General features: G+C 58.1%; 1 protein-coding gene across 2 annotated transcripts; it reads right to left on the minus strand.

Annotated features, from left to right (window-relative positions):
- Nucleotides 1-978: 978 nt before the first annotated feature.
- Nucleotides 979-21,725, minus strand: MIER2 (MIER family member 2). Of its 2 annotated transcripts, XM_037504873.2 has the most exons (14): nucleotides 21,697-21,725; nucleotides 13,471-13,561; nucleotides 12,316-12,458; nucleotides 10,342-10,467; nucleotides 9,707-9,827; nucleotides 9,121-9,212; nucleotides 8,684-8,753; nucleotides 5,162-5,310; nucleotides 4,779-4,860; nucleotides 4,615-4,709; nucleotides 3,926-4,050; nucleotides 3,576-3,703; nucleotides 2,437-2,866; nucleotides 979-2,005 (listed from the first exon to the last, which is right to left on the minus strand). In XM_037504873.2, exons 1-14 carry the CDS (start codon nucleotides 21,703-21,705, stop codon nucleotides 1,984-1,986), a joined length of 1,683 nt encoding a protein of 560 aa, XP_037360770.1. In that variant the 5' UTR covers nucleotides 21,706-21,725; the 3' UTR covers nucleotides 979-1,983. The 2 variants fall into 2 exon arrangements, with proteins under 2 accessions (XP_037360770.1, XP_037360768.1); XM_037504871.2 differs by lacking the exon at nucleotides 21,697-21,725 and having other exon boundaries at nucleotides 12,316-12,437.
- Between the last annotated feature and the right edge of the window lie 2,158 nt (nucleotides 21,726-23,883).

Below are 23,883 nucleotides of genomic sequence, written 5' to 3' on the forward strand. Positions count from 1 at the left end.
TCTTGCAGGTAGCCATGGAAGTTGGGGCTCGACCCATGGGCTTCCCCGGGCTGCCCGCACATGGGGCAGGCGCGGGGGATAGGTAGTTCATTCGTTCACACGAGGCATACTGGACAAGGCACTTGTGCAGCACGCCCACAGCCCTGGCACAAGTACACCAATGGTGTCACTGCACTTTCCACTGTGACCTCTGTGATCCTGCCAGGCATGTTCACTAGGGTAGGGAAAGTGCAACATCATACTAGAGTCTAAATCTGTGGCTCACATGTCCCTACTACATGCTGGGCAGGGAGGCTGCTGGGAGGGACTCATCACAGGGGGTGGTGGGTGAGCATGGGTGGGAAGGCGCCCCACCAATCCCAATGGGCCACAGGAGCAGCAAGGCTGTGGGCAGACGTGAGCTAGAGTCCTCCCTGCCGACCTCAAAACCCTGTGCAAGGTCAGGACTAAACCAGTCAGCAGCACAGATTAGAATTAGGGTTAGGATTGGGGTCAGGCTCCTGCTAGCCTGGCGCTTTCACACCTGGAATCTACTCTGCATCGCTTTCAGGATGCACCTGAGCCAGGAGGCCCGCTCGGGGGTTGGGGCATGGCTGGCAGCCCAGCTGCGCGCTTCTCCAACCTGTAGATAACAGAGTTGAAGAGGAAAGTGAGCCCCTGCTGGGTACTGGGCTGCCCCCTGGACATGGGACTGGCTCCTCGGTGCCCGTGTCCCACCAAGCAGTGAGCTCCTGGGCACGGCAGGCCCTTGGCCCACCTCAGGCTGATGAGTTTGTGTCCAAGTGAAAGGGCAGTGAGGTGGGCATGTGGCAGGTTCCACCCGACTCGGCCCTTCCTGCCTTTCTGCACGTGCCTCGGGCCCAGAGGCCCTGCTGCGCTGTCAGCGAGACTGGACGGCACCCGCCCCCGATGGTGGGCAGCGCTTGACCAGGGCTCCTCCCGCCCGCCTCATCAGATCCACATGAGGCAGGCAAGGGCTTCAAATCAAGTTTAATAAATAAAACAGCAAGGAGTTCAAGGCAGTTGTCACTTCACAGTGTGGTCCTTGGTGGGGTGAGAGGGAAGGTTGAGTCCGGCTCTGCAGATGGGTTCCGGCCATTGACTCGGTGACACCCGGGGGCAGGGAGCACCGCCCTGCCCCGCTGGAGGACCCCACTCCAATTTGTAAACAGAAGCATAAATAAAAGGAGGGAGGCCAGGAGGATAAGGACCAGGACCCCAAACCATCTCAAGGGGAGTTTCAACAGAAAGACGACCTTTGGGTCAGGGGAGCAGCTGGAGCCCAGTCCCTCAGTGTTGCAGGCAACAGGGCCGTGGAACCAAGGGGGGTGTAAGTCACCTGTCTCCTGAACCCATGCCCAAGGCTGCTGAGGGGCCCTGGGGAGAAGGGGGGAAGCAGGTGGGGTGTAAAGTGCGGCTTTTCCTGAAGTGGAGAGAGCGGGCAGAGGTCAGGGCGGGGCTGGGCCGACATCGAGGTATATGGCTCTGTGCCCCACTGGGTTTGGCACCGAGTAGCAGCTTTCTACCGACCCCCGGGCTGGAGCAACCTGCAGCCCTGCCAGCCGTGGGGAGATGGAGCCAAGCAGAGTGCCAAGGGCGCCCCGGCGAGGCTGCTGGTAAGGGGTGGCATCCTGCCCTGTCTCCCGTTCCCCGGACGTGTGGCAGGGACGCCTTTCCTGCCTCTGCTGGCTGGACGGAGCTGGGACCTCTGCACCCAGGTGCCTGGCGGTCCCGGGTCCCATGTGGGGGCGGCAGCCTGGAGCTGGGCAGTGGTGCCGGGGGTTGAGGGTGCCAGTCTGTGAGGGGGGAGGGGGAGGGCCAGCAGCCTGGCCACCGTTCACCCCAGTCTTTGAAGTGTTCTGAAGCAGAGAAGGCATACCCAAGGCCCATGAGGAGGGGAAGGGTCGGAAAGACTGACAGAGGCAGGCCCTGTGGTGACCCCAAGTCCAGTCCAGGCCACACACGCCCACCTGCAGCCAGGGATCAACAGGTCATCACGTTACAGCTGTGGGAGTGGGAGAGACCAAGAAAGAGACCGAGAGCGGGTCAGTGCCATGCCGCAGGCCACACGGCCGGGTGCCGTGGCCGAAAACACGGCTCCCGCCCGCCCCCCCGCGAGGACTGTCCTTCACACTCGCTGCCTGACAGGCCCCAGGCAGCCAAGTCCGTCCCTGACCAGGAGGGCTGGTGGTGGGGACCAGGGCGGGAGGAGCCTAGCACTGGCCCGTCTGTACCTGTTTGGATTTTGAACCATATGAATGTATTACCTAGTCAAAAAAATAAATAAGCCAAATTAAAAGTAGAGAATAAAACTAAAGAAACAAACAGAATCTGCTCGGTGGGGCCATGCCATCCTTGGGCCCTCAGGCAAACCCCTCCCGATCCCCCAGCTCAGCGTGAGGTGGGGGGCACCAGCAGGGGCAGGGGCACACTCACTGTGACAGGGGCTCCGAGTGCAGCCCAGGAGCCGGGCACGCTGGGTGGGTGGCCAGGAAGGGATTCACGTCCCCAATGCCGATGAGTCCAAACTCTGTGACCGACAAGGCCACCTGCGCGGGGCCCTCGGCCTCCTCAGGTTCTCCATTCATGTCCACGTGGTTAGAGATGAGGGGCAGCTCCTCAGGGAGGGCCCCGGGCAGGGTGAAGTCCACGGCCATTCTCGGGCTCGTGCCGGGCTCCAGAGCAGAGGTGGCTGGGGGGTAGAAGGCCGGCTCGGCCAGGGCCGGGGGCCGCTGGGGCAGGGGCACAGGAGAGGGCGCGTCCAGCTGCTGGAACGGACAGAGCCCCGGCTCCAAAGAAGGAAGGCCGTGCGAGCCCTCCCGCGGCTCACCAAGACTGCCCGCCGTGCTGTCGACACTCAGTGGCTCTGTGGAGGGAGAATGCCACCTGAGGCAAAGGCCCACAGCCACGCCAGCCATCCTGGGACCGAGCCACCCTAGCTGCGCACACCCTCCACTTGGCCTTCAGGCTACAAGCCTCGCAGGACTCCTGCTGCTCAGGGGGCCCAGCACAGCTCAGGACGCCGCCGCACACAGATACGCAAAACAGACACGCGAGAAGTGGCTGTGCTGAAACTGCTCCGGAAGGCTGGGCCTCCCGCTTGGAGGTCGGAACGCAGCAGCTCAAGAGTGACGCTGAGCACCAACAGCACGAGTGCGGGGGTGCCACGGCCCTGGTGCACAGGTGCACAGGCCATCCGGGAACCGCACCCTCCGGGTCAACCGTGGGTAACCGTGGGTAACCTGAGCCAGAGAGCAAAGGCCCAGGGAGCAAAGGCCCCGACCTCAGTGCGGGTCACCTTCAGACACTGAAGCCCCAGCCCAGGCCGTCTTGCTCCCAAGCGGCCCTCTGGAGTGGCGCAGACACTATCTGATCTTCCTGCTTGGCAGCAGGGGCTGAACACCCCCTTCATGGGGGCCCAAAGAGGAGACCCCATTTCGGGGCGTGAGACCCACACACGGAAAGCCAACGAGCCTCAGTGATTTGGCAGCGTGACAACTAGTGGGGATGAAGGGGTAATCCCAGCGTCCACCAGTGAGGAGGGGTGCCCACAGTGGGGCCCACCCCAGTCTCACCTGTGCGCATCTGTGCGAGTGGTTCCTGGTCGGGGTCTAGCCCGTCGGCAGTGGGGGGCAGGGACAGAGAGGAACGAGGGCAGCCAGGGCCATCGGGGTCACTACCGTCCAAATCCTGGTCTGTGTCCCTGTGGGAGACGGTGCCATGAAGGAAAACAGGAGCATTAACTCCCACGATGCAAGTTTTTGCACCCCCAGTTCCCATTGGTAGCCGCACTCACATGGTCCCGGACAGGCCCCAAAACTCCCACTGGTACCCCCACTCCCGCCAGAGGCAGCACACGACACTCTGGAGGGGACCCAGGACCACCGCTCCCCCCACCCCGAGTTCCCGCGGGGAGCTCACGCACGTGGTTCCCGACAGGCCATACTTTCGTCGGCCCAACCGAGTCTGCTGGGAGAAGTAGTCATAGCGCTCTGACTTCTTCCACAGGTAGTAGTACTCCACACACTCCCCCACGGAGCGAGTGCGGACCTGAGAACAGCAGCACCATCTCGGCCTGGGCCCCACGCCCACTCGTCAGCCCCTCCCTCTGCCTCCCCAGGTGCCCCCACCACGCCCGACAAAGCAGCAGCACCTGCCCCTCCTGAGCGTGCATCACGGGGGGCAAAAGAACCGTGACCGTGGTTTGAAGAACAAGCTCCTGGTCCCCACAGAAGGCCCAGAAGGGGTCAGCGCTACGGATCAGCAGCGGGCACTGACCCCACAAGCCAGGTCCTAAGAAACGGCAGGGGGCCTATGCCAGCGGGAAGGCAGGCACGACTACTAAAATTCACCTTTAGGAAAATTCTTTCCCAAACTGGCACCTTCTTTCAGGGGCTGACAAGAGCCCAGCAAAGGAGGCAGAGGCACCCACAGTCAACAGTCAGGGGCACACAGCACCAAGGTAGAACCAGATGTCTGCCCCGCCTGTGCACCCTGCCAGGAGCCTGGAGCAGTGAGGCCCGACCTCTCGCGTGGGGTGGCCCGTGCCAGCTCTGAGCCCCTCCCGGCCCCAACGGCCCCAGCGCGGCAGTGGAGAAGCGCAGCCGGCCTCACCTTGTTGGCCTGGATCAGGTGGAAGTTCTTCCCGTGCACCCGGATGCCGTGCTCGAAGTTCCTGCACTCCTCCTCGCTCCAGGCACAGAAACCATCTGGGGGGAGAGGGGGTGTCAGTGGCACCCAGGAAGAGCTACGGAGTGGGGGGTCGTCCGGCTACTCACCTCGGATCACCTTCACGTTGAAGCGAAGCCTCCGCAGGGCCTCCTCCACATTGAAGTTGCATTTCACCAGCTCATACAGGGCCTAGGGGTGCAGAGACCACTGCCACTGCTGCCCCACTCCCGATGCCCCCGCACCCCACACAGCAGGGGCAGGCACCCCACTGCCAGGGCAGGGATGCTGGGGCAGGCATGTTCAGACCACCCCCAGGGAAGGAACCTCAGAGGGGTTCAAGCCACCGCGGCTGGGAGACATGAGGCAGGTTTACACCGCCAGGGTGTGACTCCACTCACTCTGGGACCATTCCCTGCACCCCCACTCGGGCCTGCTGATCCCTTGCCCCGAGGGCTGCCCCCACCCCTCTACCCCAGCGAGGCAGCCCCACCTGCTCGCTGTCTTTCACCATCTCCCCCTCCGGGAGCTGCCCAGCCGTCTCGTGCCACCTCCGCTTCACCGCCCGGTACAGGAACTCCTCCACCTCCCGCTCGGGGAGCATGTTGGGGTCCCAGAGCAGCTGGTCTTCGTTCTCATAGACTGCGTGGAAGGAGGGCTGGGGTCACAACGCAGCACAAGGACGCGCCCCGCCCGACACGCCCACAGCACCAGCAGGTGCCCCCCCTCCCCGCAGGCTGTCAGGGGGCCCTGCACGCGCGCCTGGGTGCCCCGCTGAGATCGTGCATGCGCGCCTCGGAAGATCCCCGATGACGGTTCAGGATGCAACAGTGTCCCAGGCGACGACGTCATCTTCAAGCTTCATTTTGGCTTTTTTTAAATTTTCTTTCTTGATTTCATGAACCCAAAGTAACTAAGTGATATGTTAGCGAAGGCCAGGCGGGACAGACTGGATGGAAAACTTCAGCATAGAGCTGAACCTGCGGGCAAGTCACATCCCACGCCCCGCGGGAAGGGCCTGCGAGTGAGCTGACCAGCCCGCCGACGGCGCGAACAGCCCCTGCACCTCACAGAAGACGTGGTTCATGAGAGCAAGGAGAAAATTCAAAGAAAAATCAAAAGGAAGCTTGGAGATACCACTATATCCTACTATATCCTAAACAGTGGAAGCTACGTATGCGCCACAGGGGAGGGGCGCAGAACGGGGCCGAAACAGCAACCACCACGGAGCGACGCCCTGCTGACTGCGCACACATCTGCCAGGGCTGCTATCGCAGATCTGCAAAGAGCTCAAAACTCAACAAAACGAAAATAAACAAGCCAGTCAAAAAATGGGCAGTTCCCCAAAGACACACAGGTGGTCATCGGGCACATGAAAAATGTCCACTCCCGTGATTAGGGAAAAGCAATCAAAGGCACAACGCGACACCAGCTCACACCCGTGAGAACGGCCCAGGTCAAAAAGGCCAGAAGCAACAAGCGCCGGCGAGGGCGTGGAGAAAGGAGCACCGTGTGTGGTGGGCGGGAAGGCAGCCGGGCCCAGCCCGATGGGCAGCTGTGTGGAGGGTCCTCGGGAGGCCACAGACGGATCTGCCATATGGCCCAGCAATTCCACTCCCAGGAATCTACCCACAAACACCAATTCAAAAGGAAACCTGCCCTCCTATGTTCACTGCAGCACCGTTCACACCAGCCAAGCTGTGGAAGCAAGCTGAGGGCCCAGAGACAGAAGAGCGAGCCGGGAATAAACACACGGTGGGCTACTACTCAGCTATGAGAAAGAGACAAACTCTTGCCTTTTGGGACACACACGTCTACTGTCAATAAAACCAATAATGCTTTAACATTAGACCAACTGTAGGAAAACAAAATAGGGAAAAGCTCCACATAAACAGAGCCCTAACAATATGCTACATAACAGCTACTGGATAGAAGAGAAAATCAAAGCAGAAATAAAAAAATACTCCGAGATGAAGGAAAATGACAACACAAGCTACCATATTCCACAGGATGCCGCAAAGCAGTCTGAGAGGGGAGATACTCCCAGTACAGGCCCCCATGAAGAAGCAAAAAATCCAAAGTAAACAAATTTTTACTACACCTAATGCAAACTGAAAAAGAGGAACAAGCAAAACTCAAAGTTCACAGGAGGAATAACAAAAGCACAATGAACAAGAGATTTGAAAAAGACCATATAAAAGATCAATGAAACTAACAGTTGATTCTTCAAGAAGATAAGCAAAACAGACAAAGCTCTAGGCTAACAAAGAAAAAGGAAGAGAAAACACTAATAAACAGAATCAGACCCGGAAGAGGAGAACTGGCCACAGAGAGCAGAGGCGGGAAGGATCCGGGCCTCACCACAAAGCGGCGCTGCGCCGCAGAATGAGATCACCCTGGACAAGCCCCCCGAGGGGCAGTTTACTAAAACTAAACCAGAAAGAAACAGAAGAGCTGAGAAACCTTCACAAGCATAGAAATTGAAGAGGCAATAAAAAACCTCCCCAATAACAAGTCCCGGACCAGACACCAAAACCTTCGCACTTTACCGCGCTGCCTACAGCGCCGTCTCCAGCACCCAGCAGGGGAGACGCCCGCGTGCCTGTCAGAGGAGCCCGCGGCAAGGTGCGCTGCGGCCACACGGGATACTCTCCGCCGCAGGAACGGGGAAATGCAGCCATGTCCCGCGCCAGGGAGGCCGCCGGGCTGCTGTGTGTGAGCGCACATGTTGCAGTAAAGCAGAAATCACAGGTTGGACTCCACGGAAATGAAAGACCACAAGTGGAATAAATACCTCTGCTGCGGCTAACTGAGGCCTCAAACCAAGACAGAACCTCCCAGAACTGGAAAAAGAACCCACTGTAGGTGGGAACGGCCATGAGCGGGCCCTTCGCCGAAGAAATAGTGCCAGTTCCTCATCAGAGAAATGCATGCTGAAGGCACCAGGAGACTCCGTCACAGAAGGGCTCGAATCGACAAGACAGACAGCCCCAGGGTGGGGATAGCCTTGAGCAGGCATCACAAACCAACAGTGGGTCCAGAACAGAGGGCTGGCCACGAAAGACACCCGCACTGCAAATCACAGTGACACCCCGGCAGCAGGAATGGCCAATGGGGGACAGCGAGCCGCAGCACAGATGCGGGAGGGCTCTCCCTCTGCGTCCCAAGCGTCTGCTCCCTGCAGGGCAGGCAAAGGACGGATGACAGATCCCAAGGCAGGATCCCAGACTGAGTTTGCACAGCCCTGGAGCCCTGTGAAGGTGGGGCCGAGGTTTCTGAGGAATGTCCTGGGTGTTGTCAGTCTCAGAGACCCAATTCCACCAGCTCCTATGACCCAGCTTAGCTGCACCTTCCCGTCAGCCATCTTTCACCAAAACAGTGTTTACGACGCAGCAAACATCCCCCAAGCCCAAGTCCCCCTGGCTCCGAGACGTGTTCATCTCTTTACTGAGGGTCCGTCTCCCTTGTCCCCTCCCACCCCAACCTGGCTGCCGAATCATCTAGGCAAGATTCCTGTGCCAGGCGGACCAGCCCCAACTCCTTGTCTGCAAGTGGAGGTGACAATCCCTATCTCAAAGGCGAGAGAGGCCTGGTTGACATTCTATGGCATCAATAGACATCAACTCAAGATGGTGTGTGCTGAGACAGGACCGGGGCAAGGTGTGACCTGCTGGCCAGTTCTTCCTGGTCAATGGGTGCTGATGAAGAGGGGGAAGCATAAGGGTGGGGGTGCCAAAGGAAGCAAAAGGGTGCAGGCTGTGCAGGGTGGCAAGACCACAGAGCACGAGCTGCGGGCAAGGACATAGAGGGGCCCAGAGGCAGCGAGGGCAAGTCTCTCCACATCCTCCCACCCCAGCCTTGGCCCTGAGCACCCTGCAAGCTCAGCACCCCTGCTCGGGGCAGTGCAGGACAGTCACCTGGCCCGAACTGGGCCCTCACTGTCCCTCCGAGGACCTGGAGCTGCCCTGGCTGCATATGTAGCCAGCTCTCCCCGCCCCATCACCAGGCCACTTACTCTTCTCACAATGGCGGTTCAAGTGCAGGTTACTGAGGTCAGCTTGGAACTGAGGCCCCACCATGATCTCCTGCAAAAGCAAAAGTCTGGAGTCAGGGCAGACCACTGGACACAGCTTACTTAGCATGTGCAAATTGCCCCGAGAAGCCAAGCCCTGCAGTCAAAGGGCAGGAGGCAGAGGATGGGACAGGATGGGGAGATGGGGGGAGCAGCACGACTGTCACCCCATCCATCTGTCCAGGGCAGCCAGCCACGTGGGATGGGGCAGGGGCCGAGGACCCAGGCTCCCCACACCCAGCCCAGCAGCTCCGAGAACAGGACTTCAAGGTGCCAACACTGCGGCCGAGTCCAGCCCAGATCACACCTGGCGCGCGGCAGGCTCGGCCCAGCCCCAAGAGGAGGCCAAGGTGAGGACCCAGCGGGGTGAAGACACCCACCTTCTTACATTTGTTGGCAGGCAAGGGGTCCTCCTCCGTGTCGGACGAGGCAGAGGAGCTGGGCTTTTTGGCTCCATCCACCAGGAAGCAGGCTTTGGGGAAAGGAGGGCAGGTGAGGCATACCCAGGGCACTGCGCGAGGAGATGAGAGGATTCATGCGCAGACACCGGGTGCTCCTGTGTCCGTTCTCAGCCTAAGTCTTTCTGGGGCTCCTGTCTCCCCAGTCCTAGCCTGGGAGCTGAGTTTTTACTGGGGGGATGTGTTGGCTCCCTGGGGCGGCCTCCTCACAGCGTCTTCCGCAGGAAGGGACCCCGGGGCCTCCACTGCCTGCAGCCTCCACCCCACTCCCCATCACCTGACCCCCGTGCTGTGCCCCTCCTGAGAAGCAGGGTGACCCAGGTCTTGCCCAGACGGTGGGTGAGACCAGGAAGACCCTCCGAGAGCTGCGGTCGCTAAGCGACAAGTCCTGGATTCCTCACACATCAGGGCACGGCCTGCCGCATGGGACAGTCCCAGCAGCCCGAAGTCTGCACCCACACACCAGAGCTGGCTCAGCCAGCACGAGAGGAAAGGGCAGGACACCTACATCCACTCTGGTTGGGGAAAAGGTCAGAGGCCTCGTGGGAGGTCACGGACGGGGTGAGGTCATCGGCTGAAGACTGTGTCTCTTCTTCTTCCCCCGAAAGCAAATCCTTCGCTATTTGTTCCTTGTAACAAAGAGAGTAAAGAACATTTTTGCAGTTTAACAATCTGTCTCACTAGTAATTCTAACGATGACTGCTCCAGTCTGGGGGAGCCTCCTTCCGGCAGCCCCAAAGGGTCCAGTGGGTTGTTCCTCCCTCTCTGCAGATGCAGAGACCAGGTGCAGGTACGGGCCAGTCGGGGACCCTGCAGAGACTGGGCCAGCCCCTGAAACCACACTCTGAGGTCTGGGAGGGGACACTGAGACTGCCTTCACAGCCCCATCACTGATCCTGCACTGTGCATTCAGTTCGGTGACAAGGCCCTCCCTCCTGACACTCACCCCGTGACCTGGTCAGCACCCGGAGGTCAGCACCCGGGGGCCAGGACCTGAGAACCTGGCCAGGGAGCATGCCCAATGGCTTGCCCCCACCCAGCTACATTTCCCCAGGCCAGCCTCTGCTCTGCCCCTCCTTTGGCCCATGGTCAGGGTATTTCTGTCCCAGGCCTCCATCCCCTGCCTCCGCCATGACCACTTACCTTGTCCAGGGTCATGTCCGGGAGGTGCACTGCAGCCTCGCTGCCCTCACTTTCCCGGTCCGAGATGGGGTCTGACGCCTCGTAGCCGTAGAGGGCAAGCAGCTCGTCGAGGGGCATGTCACTGTTCTGAGGGAACAGGGCTCTGTCAGGAAGGTCTGCTCTGGGGATTCCGCCCCCTGCCCTGCCTGGGCCCCATCAGCCACCACAATCAGGGCCAGGTCACCAGCCAGACCCTGGCCTAATCCCTCACAAGGACTCCCCCAACCCCAGGAGAGGACCAGACCAGCCAAGCATAGATTTAATTCCAGGGAAGCAAGCATGGTTCAACACCCGGACATCCACTGACACAACTCATGGGTCAACACATCAGATACGTGCTTCATGACAACGGTGAGAAAGGAATCCAGTGAACGCCAACATCCATTTCTGATTTTAAAACGTCCTCAGCACACTAAGTAATGAGACGGAGGCCCCACCATGCAATGGAGTCACTGCCCGCCAGTGGGGCGACAGCAAGTAGCCACAAGCACAACAGGACAGGGAGTTCCAGGGCACCATGAGCCTGGGCTGATGCAACATGACAAGAAACAGACACAAGACACTTACTTACTGGGAGAAAGGCAAAAATTCTCTCTCCCCTCCTCGCCACCACTGCCCTCAACGCAGCAACTCAGCCCACCGCACACCACGCTCCTGAGGCCAGTGCCGTTCGCTCTCACTCCACTGACCCTGCGCGCTGCTGTCGGCTTCTAGTTCCTGGACACTCACCCCCTCATCCACTCAATGTGTGGGCAATTGACTCCCTCCACCTTCCACCTTAGCGGGCCCTCACTGTGGGGACCTCAAGTCAAGTGGGAAACCACCCAGCCTATTCCCCTGTCCCCCTTCTGAGGAGGGCCCCCCCCCCCCAGGCCAAGTTCCTCTTTATTCTCACAGGACCCAATGGGGGAAATCAGCAGCTTCTACTTATAGGTTTGTTGGGGGGTGAATACAGTGAAGAAGGACCCCAGTTCTCCAGACCCCTTCATTACTGAGCAACGATGGCCCGTCTGCACCAGGAACAGAACCAGCAGCGGCTGAGGCAGGGGACACGGCATGAGGGTCAATACCTGCTTCTCACCAGAAACACCCACCAGGCCGTGGCCTTGGACTTCTGGCCTCCGAACTGTGAGAAACTAAACCTCTACCGTTTAAGCCCCCACTTCATGGTTTTCACAATTGTGTGCTGCTGACATGTTATGCTGTGAACTCTATCGACACTTGGAGATCAACATGTCAGGGAACCAATGTTTTGAAAACAACAAGAGCACATAGGGATGAAGACCCACTCCCAGCTCACGGCCAACGGGCTGTCACATAACCAAGCACAGAGAGTTCTCTGGACACGGTGCAGGATCCTCTCTGCAAGCACCCTTCCCAAACCAGCAGGGAATGGTGGTGCCGCGTTCCAGAATGCCCACCACTATCTGAGAGGGTTGTCACCACGCCTCCCTGTTCCAAGCACTGCACGAGGCCAGATCTCCACTTCAACCAAAAGACCGCATCGTAACTGATCAACGTCGGCCTCAAAAGACAGCAGCTGGAATCTCGTAACGGCTACTTTATTTAGAGATTTAGAAAAATGCCACCCTCTTCTCCCTATTTTTTTTTGTTTGGGGAAAGTTATTTTTTAGTTTTCAGAGAAACGTCGTTTCTTTCAACCATGAGACTGCTGCGTGGACAAAGCTCTTGAGAGCCTCGACTTTTAAGAGCATGAAAGCGGGTTCTGAGGCCCAAAGGTCTAAAAACAGCGGGCTCGCCATCCAGAGCCCTGATGTCCCACGAAGGCTGGACCAGGCTGGCCGTCCCCACAGCCTTAGCTCGTGTCACACCAGCGCTGTCACCGGCGTCTGCGCGGCTCAGGCACTGAGGCAGCCACGCGGAGGCCGACACCAGTCCGGCCAGCCCGGCAAGCCCACCTGCGGCACCCGGTACCTGGGTGATGAAATGCTTCTCCAGCTCCTCCTCGGGCTTCTCCAGGCCACTGGCAGCCTCCTCACACTCCTCCCGGATGCCGTAGTTCTGCGACAGGATCTCTGCGAGGTTGAACTGGTGGCCTGCAGACCCCATGGACACCACTGTGGAGGGGGCCAGTCTGAGCACACCAACACCCCGGCCCCAATCCTTGTGTCTGAGGCTGAGGAGGCTGGGGCAGAGAGGAGCAACAGGGTGGTCAAAGGGCCAACCCCCAGCTCATGCCCTGTGTGCGTGCAAAAGGGAGGCTGCGTGTGCACGTGTGTGTGCAGCTGTGAGAGGCTGTGTGCATACCGTGTGCGGTCAACCCACCATGGGACTCCCCACGGAATGCATTCTGGTGGGAGGGCACACCTGGCACATGCCGGTACTTGGAGCTGTGCTCTCCTGGGGAGGCTCCGTGGCCCCCTGACCACAGGCACTGGTGATGTTCCAGGGGAGCAGGTGGACAAGGAAGAGGTAGCGCTGGTTAACAGGCGCAAAGAACAGAAGGGCGATGCCTGGCCTCCGGCACCTGGGCGGCGAGTGTGAGGCCCTGGGCTCCAGAAGAGCCGAGGTGATGCTTATACCCACCTCCACAGTCGCTAGGGGGAGGGAGCACTGCAGGGCAGCATGTAGGGCAGCAAGTGCCCATCCCATCTCCCTCAGCAGGGCCAGGCACAGGCCCCCACGGGTGGTGCACGTTAGCAGATTTGGGGTTTTCCCTAAAGAACTAGGGTGTGTTCATCGCTACCTCTCCATGATGAGATCCAAAAAGTTGAGTTTTAAAAGAAACAAACAAAAAAGGAATAGAGCTCAATCAGCCACACCAAGGCGCAGAGGAAGCCAACGCTGACCTAGGTATGGCAGAAGGAGGTATGGCCCAGGGCTCCAGGGTGCCCATGCCACACTCACCCCTACTTCATCCATTCTCCTTCGGGAAGCCACCCAGCCACGAAGTGAGAGCCAGGAGGGCCAGGTAGGACCACTGGGAGGAGGCACCCTGGTCCTCGGCAGGGCTGCCCTGTATCCCACCAAAGAACAGGGAGACAGTGCAGCGCCACCCCTAGACTAGCAGGAACAGCCAGTCTCACAACGGCAAAGGCCCCACAGCCTGGGCAGAAGGGAAGGAGGTACCTGCTGTCGTCTGCAAGCCGGGCTCTCCAGGGCACAGGCTACGAGTGAGGCAGGAGGCCACCCCAGGGCTCTGCCTCTCCAGCGAGGAGGCCTGCAAAAGAAGAGAGGGGGGTTAACTTGGGGGGCCCAGAACCCACCACAGCACAGACATCACAGTACCGTATCGGACCAGAAAGCATGGGTCACAGCCAGCTCCCAAGGGACTGTGCTCCCTGGTGATTGTGAGGTACTGTGTGTTGGAGAGGGAGAACCCCAGAACAGAGCCAGGCACATGGCCACTGGGAATGAGCACCTGCTTAGCATCCCCGAGGGTTTGAGGTTCACACGTGGAGGGTGCAGACTCTGGCTTACACAGCAGCTCTAGAGCTTCGGTGTCCTCATCTCCAAATGGGGAAACAGCACCCAGAGTGGCTGAGGCCGGCACAGCCTGCACACAGCCCCGCCACGCACACCCAGAACGCATCCGCTACCACTGAGTCCAAAACTCAGCAGGGGCCCGGCCTCCAGGCACTCAGTCTTCAAGGTAATCAGCTGCTTTGGAGAAATGTGGGGATTCCTCCAAAAGCAGATACAGAGTTACCAAGTAACCAACGATTCTACTCCAGGTATGTGCCCAAGAGAAATGAAGACATATGTCCCTCCTGACGTCTATATACGTGTGTCCACTGCAGCATAACTCAGACGCCCAAAGGTGGACAGATGAGAAAGATCTTTTTAAAAATATATATATATATATTTATTTATTTATACAAGAATTGGAGTATAGGCCAGAGGTGCCAGAGGGCGAGACAGAGACGGAGCGGGGAACAGAACAGGCAGAACGACTGAAAACACTGCTGAAGGGGAGACAGGAGAGGTCTGCCGCGCCATGTGGGAATCTCCCTGGCCAGCTGGGAATCGAACCCATGCTGCAGAGGCTGCGGACAGCTTCACAGCTCGGCATTCAACCTGCTGCACCACCAGGGAGGCCCCTATATAAGAAAGATCTTAAACCATCACCAAGAAGGATTTATCACAGAGATGCAAAATTGGCTTGACATCTGAAAGTCAATCAACGTAATACAGAACAAACCCACACAGTCACCTCAATAGAGGAGATGTAGTTAACAAAATCCAACGCCATTTCAGGAAAAACCACTCAACTAGGGACAGACAAGAACGCTGACCACGCTGCTCTGAGTCCAGCACCAGCACCAAGTGCAGCGAGGAGACCTGCTTCCCATTTCTACTCAGCAAATGCCAGCTAGAGGGGAGCATGAATGACATGATCTTGGGCATAGAAGATACTGGAGAATCCACTAAAAATCTATTTGTAGTAATAAATGAATTCAGCAAGAATACAGGCTATCAGAACAATATATGAAAAATCAATTTTATTCCTACATGTTAGCAATGAAGGATCCAAAAAGGAAATGGAGAAAACAATTCCATTTATAATCGCATCAAAACAAAATACTAAGGAATAAACTTAATGAGTTCAAATCTCATACTATGAAAAGTACAAGCCATGTTGAAAGAATCTACAAAAAATCTAAATAAACAGAAAGACATTCTATACTCACAGCTCAAAAGCCCGAATAGTCAGGTGTCAATACCTCGCTACCCCCACTGATGTGCCGAATCAACACAACCCATTATCAGGATCTCAGCTGGCTCCTTTGTAGAAACTGACAGATTCCAAAAATCATGAAACCTCAAGAAATCCAGAAGCGCCAAAACACTTTTGAAGGGCCTCCCTGGTGGCGCAAGAGGTTAAATCTCAGCACTATGTAGTTGTCAGCAGCCACTGCAGCTTGAGTTCGATCCCCAGCCAGAGAGTTACCCACATGGCGCAGCAGACCTCTCCTGTCTCCCCGCTGCTCCCCTCAACAGTGTGTTTCAGTGACTCCACCTGTACTGCTCCCCACTCTGTCTCTGGTGAATCCTATCACCCCCCGCACCTCTGGCCTATACCACAGTTCTGGTGTGCATAAATAAATTAAACAAATCTTTGGGGGGAGAAAACCACTCTTGAATAGAGCACCTCATGATTTCATAATTGCATAAACCTACCAAAACAATGTGGCACTGTCGTAAGGCTACATACACATTTAGACCAAAGGAGCAGAATCTGAGGACACAGACCAGACCCACACCTTCCCGGCCTGTTTCAACAACTCCAAGTGTAATGAACAGTCTTTCCAACAAACAGCACTGGGACCACCAGCTGCCACACGCAGAAGGATGCAGTTCAACATTTCTCACACCATATACAAAAATTAATTTTAAATGGATCAAAGACCTTAAATATAAGAGCTAAAACTCTTAGGGAAAAAAAAAAAAAACAGGAGGTAAATCTTTGTTACCTTGGCTCAGGCAACGGTTTCTTAGGCAAGACACCGAAAGTATAAGCAACAAAAGAAAAAAAAGAGACAAACAGAACTTCGTCAAGATAAAAAAATCCTTTGTGCTTCAGAGAACACCGCCAGGAAGAGAAAAGACAACCCCGGAACGGAGGGATGATCTGCAGGTCACACAGCTGTACAGGAACCTGTGCTGAGCATGAAGAACTCAATAATAGAAACACAAACTGCCCAATTTCAAGATTTCCTCCTGAGAACAGACATTCCTCCACAGAGACACACACACAAACTGCTCCGCGTCGGGGGAAAGAGCCGCCTGCCAGCCAGCAGCCCTGGCAGCGAGACAGGTGGTGACGCGCGTCTGTGGGAACACGGCCCTTGGGGGGGAACAGTCCAGCCGCTCCTTCCAAAGTTACAGGGTTAACACTGCACCCAGCACCCCCAATCCCAGGTTCACAGTGGAGGCGAAGAGAGCAAGACACCCCAGCACGTGCCACCCTGGTGCAGGGAGTGAGATGCTCTCGTGCCCCCACCGCCGGTGAGCAGGACCTACGCCTGGCTGGCGGCGTGCTGCTCCCCGGCTCACCCCAGCCAGGACGGAGAAGCCACCGTCTCACTGAGGCTACAGAGTCTAGAGCACCAGGGACTGAACGGGGCTTTCTTCCCAGGCCCCCAGGCACTGACCCCTCCACGTGGCCCTGTCACTTCCCTAGAATGAGTGTCCATTCAGGATGCCAGGAAAGCCTGTGTCCTAGCCAGCCTCACTCTGCTACTAGCTGTCCTTTGTCTAAGCACAGGGCCCAGGCTGGAGGAGTCAAGAGGAGAGAAAAAAAGTGACTTTCCTCCCCTACAACTGCCAAGAGAAAAACACCCACAGCAAAAGTCCCATGCTCACAACAGGATGATTCACAGCAGCCAAAGGTGGGAAAACCCTCATGTCCACCAGCTGATGAAAAGAAAATCAAATGAAACAATGGAACATCACTCAGCGGTGAAAAAGGAGCGCCGCTCTACCATGAACACATGGAAGGATCTGGAAGACATGACGCTCAGGGAGAGAAGCCAGACACAGGAGGCCACACAAAATGAGTCCACCGATGAGAAGTGTCCAAGGCAGGCCCGGCCGCAGACAGGAAGTGGGTCGTGGTGGCAGAGGAGGGGGTGTGGGGGGAGTCGTGACCAAGGGGTGCCAGGCTTCTCTCAGGGAGCTGGAGATGTTCTGAAGTTAGCTGACGGCGCTGCCCAGCCTGTGAATACTGAACCGCACATTCACTATCCCCGGGGGCAGGGCACTGCTCAATGAAAGAAGAAAGCCCCGTTCAGTCCCTGGTGCTCTAGACTCTGTGAGCCTCAGTGAGTCGGTGGCTTCTCCGCCCTGGCTGGGGTGAGCCGGGGAGCAGCACGCCGCCAGCAGGCGTAGGTCCTGCTCACCAGTGGTGGGGGCAAGAGAGCGCGTCTCAGTTGCCTTCAGCTCACTCCCTACGCCAGGGTGACACGTGCTGGGGTGTCCATCCTCTTGACTTCTCCAGCCTGGGCCTTGTGACTTAGGCAGAAGACAGTACGCTTTAAGTCAGCGAACTTTATGGGACATGAATTTTACCTCAGTAAAGCTTTTGCAAAGTAAAAATCGAAAAGACTGGCATGCTTAATGAAATAGTTCAAAAATTCAGAGAAAAAGTCTCCCAAGAAGTTCCCCGCTGATGTACTCACTGGTCAAGAGACGTCATCATGGTCTTCACACGCGAAACAGGGGATCGGACGTGACAGAGGCCAAGCCACTTCCCCGCTCACACGGCACATGAAACTCGGGCTCCGAACCTCAAAGCCCCTGACGGCCCTCACACCACCCACGAGCACAAGTGAACGCACAGGAGCGCGCAGAAAAGCAAGAGCCAGAGGCAAAGGCAGCCTCGGGCGCTGGACAAGGCGGGCGGCGGCAGGCAAGGCCGAGCGCAAGAGGAGGAGCACGAGCCTGGGGGGCCCAGTCCCTGGCAGGAACGTAGCTCGAGCAGCCTCTGCCGGCGCGCCCGTGTTCTAAGTGGGGAGAGCCACCAAGCAGCTTTAGGAAGCTGAGCCCCACGTGGCAAAAGGCAACCTGCAGATGGGGACAAGGAGCCAGCGCCTGGGCCGGGACTGGCAAGAAGCACCAAGAGCAGGGAGGAGGGCACGGCAGCACAGCCACATCCCACAGGTCCTCAGAAACCAGCCCGTGCTCCCCAGCCCCTCCCAGCATCTCCCAATTCCCCTCCCGCCTCAGGCGGGGCTGGCTCCCCATCTCTTGCCAACCGTGGACCAACCACTGACTGGGAGGCCACCAGTGAGGCCAGAGTTGGAGGCTCCTTCTCCAGAGCAAAGGCGAGCACTCTGCTCAGTGCGGGGCCCATGGCATCGCAGGCACAGGCATGGCAGCCTGAGGCCCTGCCCGGGCTGAGGAGGACTTGGTCCTTATCTCACTTGCCATTCAACATGGAGCTCAGAAAGAAACCACCGGGAATGGTAGAAAGAGCAACAGCAAGAGGAAGGCAGCATCTCCCAGGGGGTGCCAGCAGCCTGCTCCCCATGGGGCCTCAGATTCCCAAGTTCATTTCCCGGTGACTCAAAACTTACCAAGAAATGCAGCCCGCGTGGACATTCTTCCCTGTCCCTGCCCCAATACCACTACCAGGCCAAGTCCAGTCCACACAGTGGCATCCCCAGGGTCTGCGGCCCTTGTTCAGAGCACTCTGATGTCTCCATCAGAGGCAAAGCCCTCGTCTGGCCTATGTGGAAGAAGAAGGATGGGGAGCTGGTTACGAGTGTCCTGGGCAGACGGGAAAGCAGGAAGAGCAGGAACACAGCTCAAGAGACTTGGTCCCAAAGGCACAGGCTGGGCAGAGCGGAGGGGCAGCAAGCTCACAGCACAATGATGGGAAGGCGAGGCAGAACAGCCTTCGCCCCAGGAAGCACCTCTTCCCCCGCACCACCCTCAGGCTTACTCCCAAATGCCACTGAGCAGATCCCATACCCCAGGACGCTGTGCTCGTGCAGCCCACCCGCCCCAGTCTTGCTCAGCGCGCCGCTGAGACACCTGCCTGCCCAGGAATCTGGCTGGCCCTGTGGCTGGTGGGAGGGGCTCCACGAGACCTCCAGGGGTAGTTGCACACAGTAGCTTCCCCAGGCATCTTGGAACAACCCTGCCCAGAACCCAGCTGCCATGCTGTGAGGAAGCACAAGCTACGCAGAAGCATGTGACGGTGCCCGGCCATAGCCGGCATCGACGGCCACGAGGAGAGGAGCATGATGTGTCCAGCTGTGGAGCTCTCTAGGCTGCACCCCGCTGCAGCCAACAATCCACCCCACGGAGAGTGAAAATTGCCTAGCAGAGCCCTTCAACCCTCAGAACCAGGAAAGAGAACAATAAAATGACTGTTGTAGTTTTGGAAAGTTGAGTTTTATGGTGACAAGATTTGCAGCAACAGTTGACCTGAAAACCCTTCAGGCACACCCAGCTTCATGGTGCCCCCTGAACCACCAGGTACTTCACCCCGCCCACTGAGTAACGATTAGCACCAACTCAGGCTGGTGCCGCTGAGGTGGCCCCGCAGGTATTCCGAAATCAACCAGAAACAAGTTCCACCTGTCTCCACCCACAAGTTAACCAGTCTAGCTGGGGTCACGTTTAACCACAAGTGCTCACGTACAGTCCTGGAAGGAGAAAATGGGGTGGGGGCCTGACCAGCAGTGAAACAGCCCAGCCCCACCAAGGGTGAAGAGTGCACAAGGAAACAGGAGGCCCAGGGTCTGGGGTGGGGGGTGCAAGATCAGCAGGGCCCACACAACCCAGCCAGGGGTGGGGAGGAGATGCACTTTACACCAAAGTGAACAAGACGCCCTGGAAGGTGTTAAGCACAGTGGTAGGTTTCTCAAAGACGAATCTTGTACCATCAGACACGGAGCCTCCTGTCTTCCCTCGTGGTGCTGACGGCTACTGTGGCCACAACAAAAGTCAGGCCGCTAACACGGATCAAGCACTGACTAAGTAACAATCACCATTTTTCACCGGTCAGAGACAGCGATTTTGCAAAGTTCAGCTTCTCCACCCTGAGATCTCGTGAGATCTCTGGCTCGAGGTCCTTTCCATTTCAGAGATGAGGAAACCTAGCCTCTGAGTTACTCTGGGGCCTGGCAGGCCACACAGAATAGGAGGCACCAGAGCAGCCATGGTCTTTTGGGAGAGGCTGGCCAAGGCCCAGGCCAGGCTCGGCACACAAACGGTCCCTCACTGACCAGATTTCTAAGACCCTTTGGGACAAAACCATTGGGTTTCTGCTCACCGCCAGGACCTCAGGGCCTGGCCCAGAGCCAGGAACACAGAGGATCTCCTCCTGGGGAGTTTGCCCTGACCCTCTGCCTGGCCAGGAGTGCTGCCTAAATGACACCCAGCACCCAGGAAGACTGTCTCCCATGCCGGAGCACACACTCAACCACCAGGCCCCTGCTGGATCACAGGGAAACCTGACTGCCTCTGACCCTCGAGGTCAGTCAGTCCCTGTGTGAGTCCTGTTTCCCTAAATGTCTCTAAGGAAGGAGAACTAACTCACAAGCCCGGGACCCAGCACCCAGGACAAGGCAGAAAATGGCTGGTGAGGTCTTGCTATCTCAACTCGCTTTGCAAACAGATGCCTCTCAGTCACAAGTGCAGGGTCTCCTGCTGCTCCTGAAGATGCCACTGGTGGGAAAGGATGGCAACACAGACCCACGCTAAGTCCTGAACACTCAGCGCGGCCCCACAACCAGGGCACTCTCCAGCCAGCCCACTGTACCTCTTGGATGGCTTCCCACTCCTCTCTGCACCTCGACGGCCCTGCCCTTTAGATGAGGCTCACTGCTGAGTCTGTAGACCTGCAGCGTGTCCCCAGAGCCCAATACTGTCCCCATCCCCAACCCACCACACCCCCCGCAGCCTTCTACCACCCCGGTGTACGGCAACATTAAGGATTTGGCGTCTGTCTTTATCCCAGACAGTCCTCGGTGAGTGCAACCACGCATCACAGTTGGAAACCCCACAGGTCCTCAAGTCGGAAGAAACTGCAACTGTCCCCAAGTATTTGGATCAAGGAGTCTCGGGCCTGTCTGGACTGAGCGAAGAGGCTCCGAGAGTAACCTCAAGCCGCCCATGAAGGCTGGTCCAACTCCGCTGAGTTTGCGCGGGGATAGCTCGGAACCGGAGTTGAGTTCTGCCAGGGGTCCAGCGGGCGTGGGACCCCACAGGCCGGGGGCTCGCGCGCCGCGGGGCGGGGCCCACCCGGGGACCCGACGGGGCGAAAACGGTGCACCCCGACCGCGACCCAGAGCGCGCCCGGCAAAGTTAGCCAACGCCCGGCAGGCAGGGGTTCCGGGAGCGGGAAGGACCGCGGGGCTCGGGGAGGGCGTAGGAAAGCGGGGTCCGAGGTCTGGGGTCGGCGTTGAGGGGCGGGAACTGGGGGGACCGGAGTGCAGGCGTCTGGGGCGGGGGTCGCTCTGGGGACCAGGAGTCGGGGTCGAGGGCTGGGGGTCGCGGCCAGGGACCAGGTCCGGCAGGACGGGGAACGCACCGGGCGCGCATCCCCACCGCGTCGGCCGCAGCGCCCCGACGCGCCCCCCCCACCTCGCGCCCCCCGTCCCGCGCGCCCCGCGCCGCACATGCGCAGTGCAGCCCGCGATGTGGCAGTCGGGAGGGGGGGCCGGGCCGGGGGCGGCCGCCGTCTGAGCCCCGCGCTCTCGGGCCCGGGGAGCACGCGGCGCACCCGCGCGCCCCCGAGCCCCGGGGAGGGGGTCTCCGGGCCCGAGAGCCCGGCGAGGCCGCGGCCGGGGCGGGAGCGCGGGGCGGGGGCGGGGGGCCGGCTCCCCCGGCCAGCTCACTCACCTCCGCCATGGCCGTATGTGCGCGGGAGGCGGGGCCGCGCCGGGATCCCCGGATGCGGGGCCGCGCCCTGATTGGCTGCAGCGCCGGGGAAGGCGGCGCCGCGGGGCGGGGCCGGGCCGCCCGGGTGGGTGCACGCGCGGGGACCCGGGGGCGGGCGCGCGCTCGGGGGTTGCTTGGGACCTCGGCCTCGGCCCCCCGGGGCTGGGGGCATCTGCAAATAAAAACGCTGATTCCTGACAACCACGCCCGGGTGGGGAACGCTGGCCTAGTTCCTCCCGTCACGTCGTAGCTGAGCACCAGCAGGACCCCGAGGTGCAGATGAGGAAACCGAGGCCCGTAGGCACAGCCTCAAATATGTAGGTGATGGAGCCAGCAGCGAGTCTGGGAGGTGTGGTTCTGCAACTTTCTGCACTTTTGCACCAGTGATGGTCCATCTGGGCCAGAGTCTACTGGGTAGCTTGCAAAAATGCCCCTTGAGCTTTGAGGAACATGGCCTCCATATACTGGGACTCAGCGTCCCAACTGGTGAACAGGTGGGGGGGATCGAACCCAGGGTCATTTGACTCTAAAAACCATTGGTGTTTTTTTAATTCGTTGATTAAATATTTTCGGAACGTTTGCACGTTGTGCACCTATGCTGGGTGCTGAGGGGGAAATTGAACAAGACAGTCCTAACAGATTCACCACATTTTAAATTTCAGGTTGACAGGTACTCTGTCATGGCAGGGGATGTAGAGAGGGAGTAGGGGAGATCAGGGAGGAGGCAGCACAGATGTCAGTGTGGGAACAGACACGCGCAGACAGTAGGGTAGGTGACTCCGAAAGAAAGATGCCCTGGTGGAGTGCAGGCCAGACGAGACGGGGAGAAGGTATCTGGCTTGCACAAACGAGTGCATGTTTGTGCTGAGGCCAGGAGGAATAAAACTGGGGAGGCAGAGGATGCAAGAGCCCCATTCCTTTCCCCGATGCGAACCAACAGAATATTGAGTAGTCAAGATGGACCATGCTCTATGCCTGATCTAAAAGCATTATCCAGCCCTCTGAGAACCTTCTAGCCAGAAAGAGAAGAACCAGCTTTGAAAAGTCTATCCTGATCTCTACCAGTATAAGTCAGTGAATCCCCCTCCCCACTTCCTGTGTCTTCTTACATCATTTGGATGGGGGTTCCCACCTTTGTGACTGAGACCAGCCTCAAAGCCCTTTGTCACTTGTACAGAGAATAATTGGTTATTAAGTCACTCATCAATGATCTGAATACCTGTCCCCTGCAGCCCTCCCACTGGAAAACCAGAGGTTCAGTGATGCAGGGAGCTGCATCCACAGATACAAGGAGAGTCGGGCTCTGTGAATAACAGGTGGCAGGAATGGCAGAAAAGGCTGACTCAAGAGGATAGTCTTTGGTGAGAATCATCAAATAGATGTGAACTGAAGGAGAAAGGGCTTCAGACTTCAGCTTGACCTTTGCACCTGCAGGGCATAGTGATGAGGGGCACAGCCCCTCAGGATGAGTTGGATCACCCCACCAGGTCAGCCTCTTAGACTGGCCAAGGAGAATGGGTGGAGGATATCTGGAGAGGCAGGGGCTGATGAGTCTGGGTTATAGCTCCAAGGCAGAGAGTGAGGGCTGTGGCTCACCCCATTTATCTCTTTCCTGTAAGTTTCCCTCCAGAAAAGGAGGCCCAGAAGGAACACGATCCTAGAAGGCACTGTTTCCAGGACACATGGAGCTGAGCGCTTCAGACTGGGGGTGGGCACATCTCCCATCACAACCAGCCCACCCCCACCCTCACCCTCTGCTGCGAGCAAACACACGAACAAACTTCAGTTCTCCCTGCTACTGGGGGTGCTGGCGGCTCGTGGTCCTCAGCTGAGTCTCCTGGTTCTTGCCTTTGGCAGCCAACGCCACCCATACACAGGGGTTGTGGGTGCAGAGATCTGAGCACCTGTGACTGACAGGGGCAGGCTCCGGAGGAGGGGCTGGAACCTTGCCTCTTTGGCGCCTCTTCCTTATGTCCAGTCCTGCCAGGCAGGTGCTGCCCGCAGGGAGGTCCCCAGTAATCTTCCTGCCCATAATCTGTCTCAAAGTTTGTTTTCAGGGGACCTAGCCTCTGCCACAAAACATGAGTCATATTTTGAACGATTTAAAAAACAAACAAGAGAGGTGATACCAGTTGAAAGTATGATATT

The sequence above is a fragment of the Talpa occidentalis genome, unplaced genomic scaffold (genome assembly GCF_014898055.3).
Source record: "Talpa occidentalis isolate TD23 unplaced genomic scaffold, MPIMG_talOcc4v2.1 talOcc4.12, whole genome shotgun sequence".
Lineage (NCBI taxonomy): Eukaryota > Metazoa > Chordata > Mammalia > Eulipotyphla > Talpidae > Talpa > Talpa occidentalis.

Coding starts and splice junctions, on each gene's coding strand:
- MIER2 (XM_037504873.2), bottom strand. Junction 8,754..9,120: donor CTGCCAACAAATGTAAGAAG/GTGGGTGTCTTC, acceptor TTGCTTTTGCAG/GAGATCATGGTGGGGCCTCA. Junction 4,710..4,778: donor CAACGTGAAGGTGATCCGAG/GTGAGTAGCCGG, acceptor CTCTCCCCCCAG/ATGGTTTCTGTGCCTGGAGC.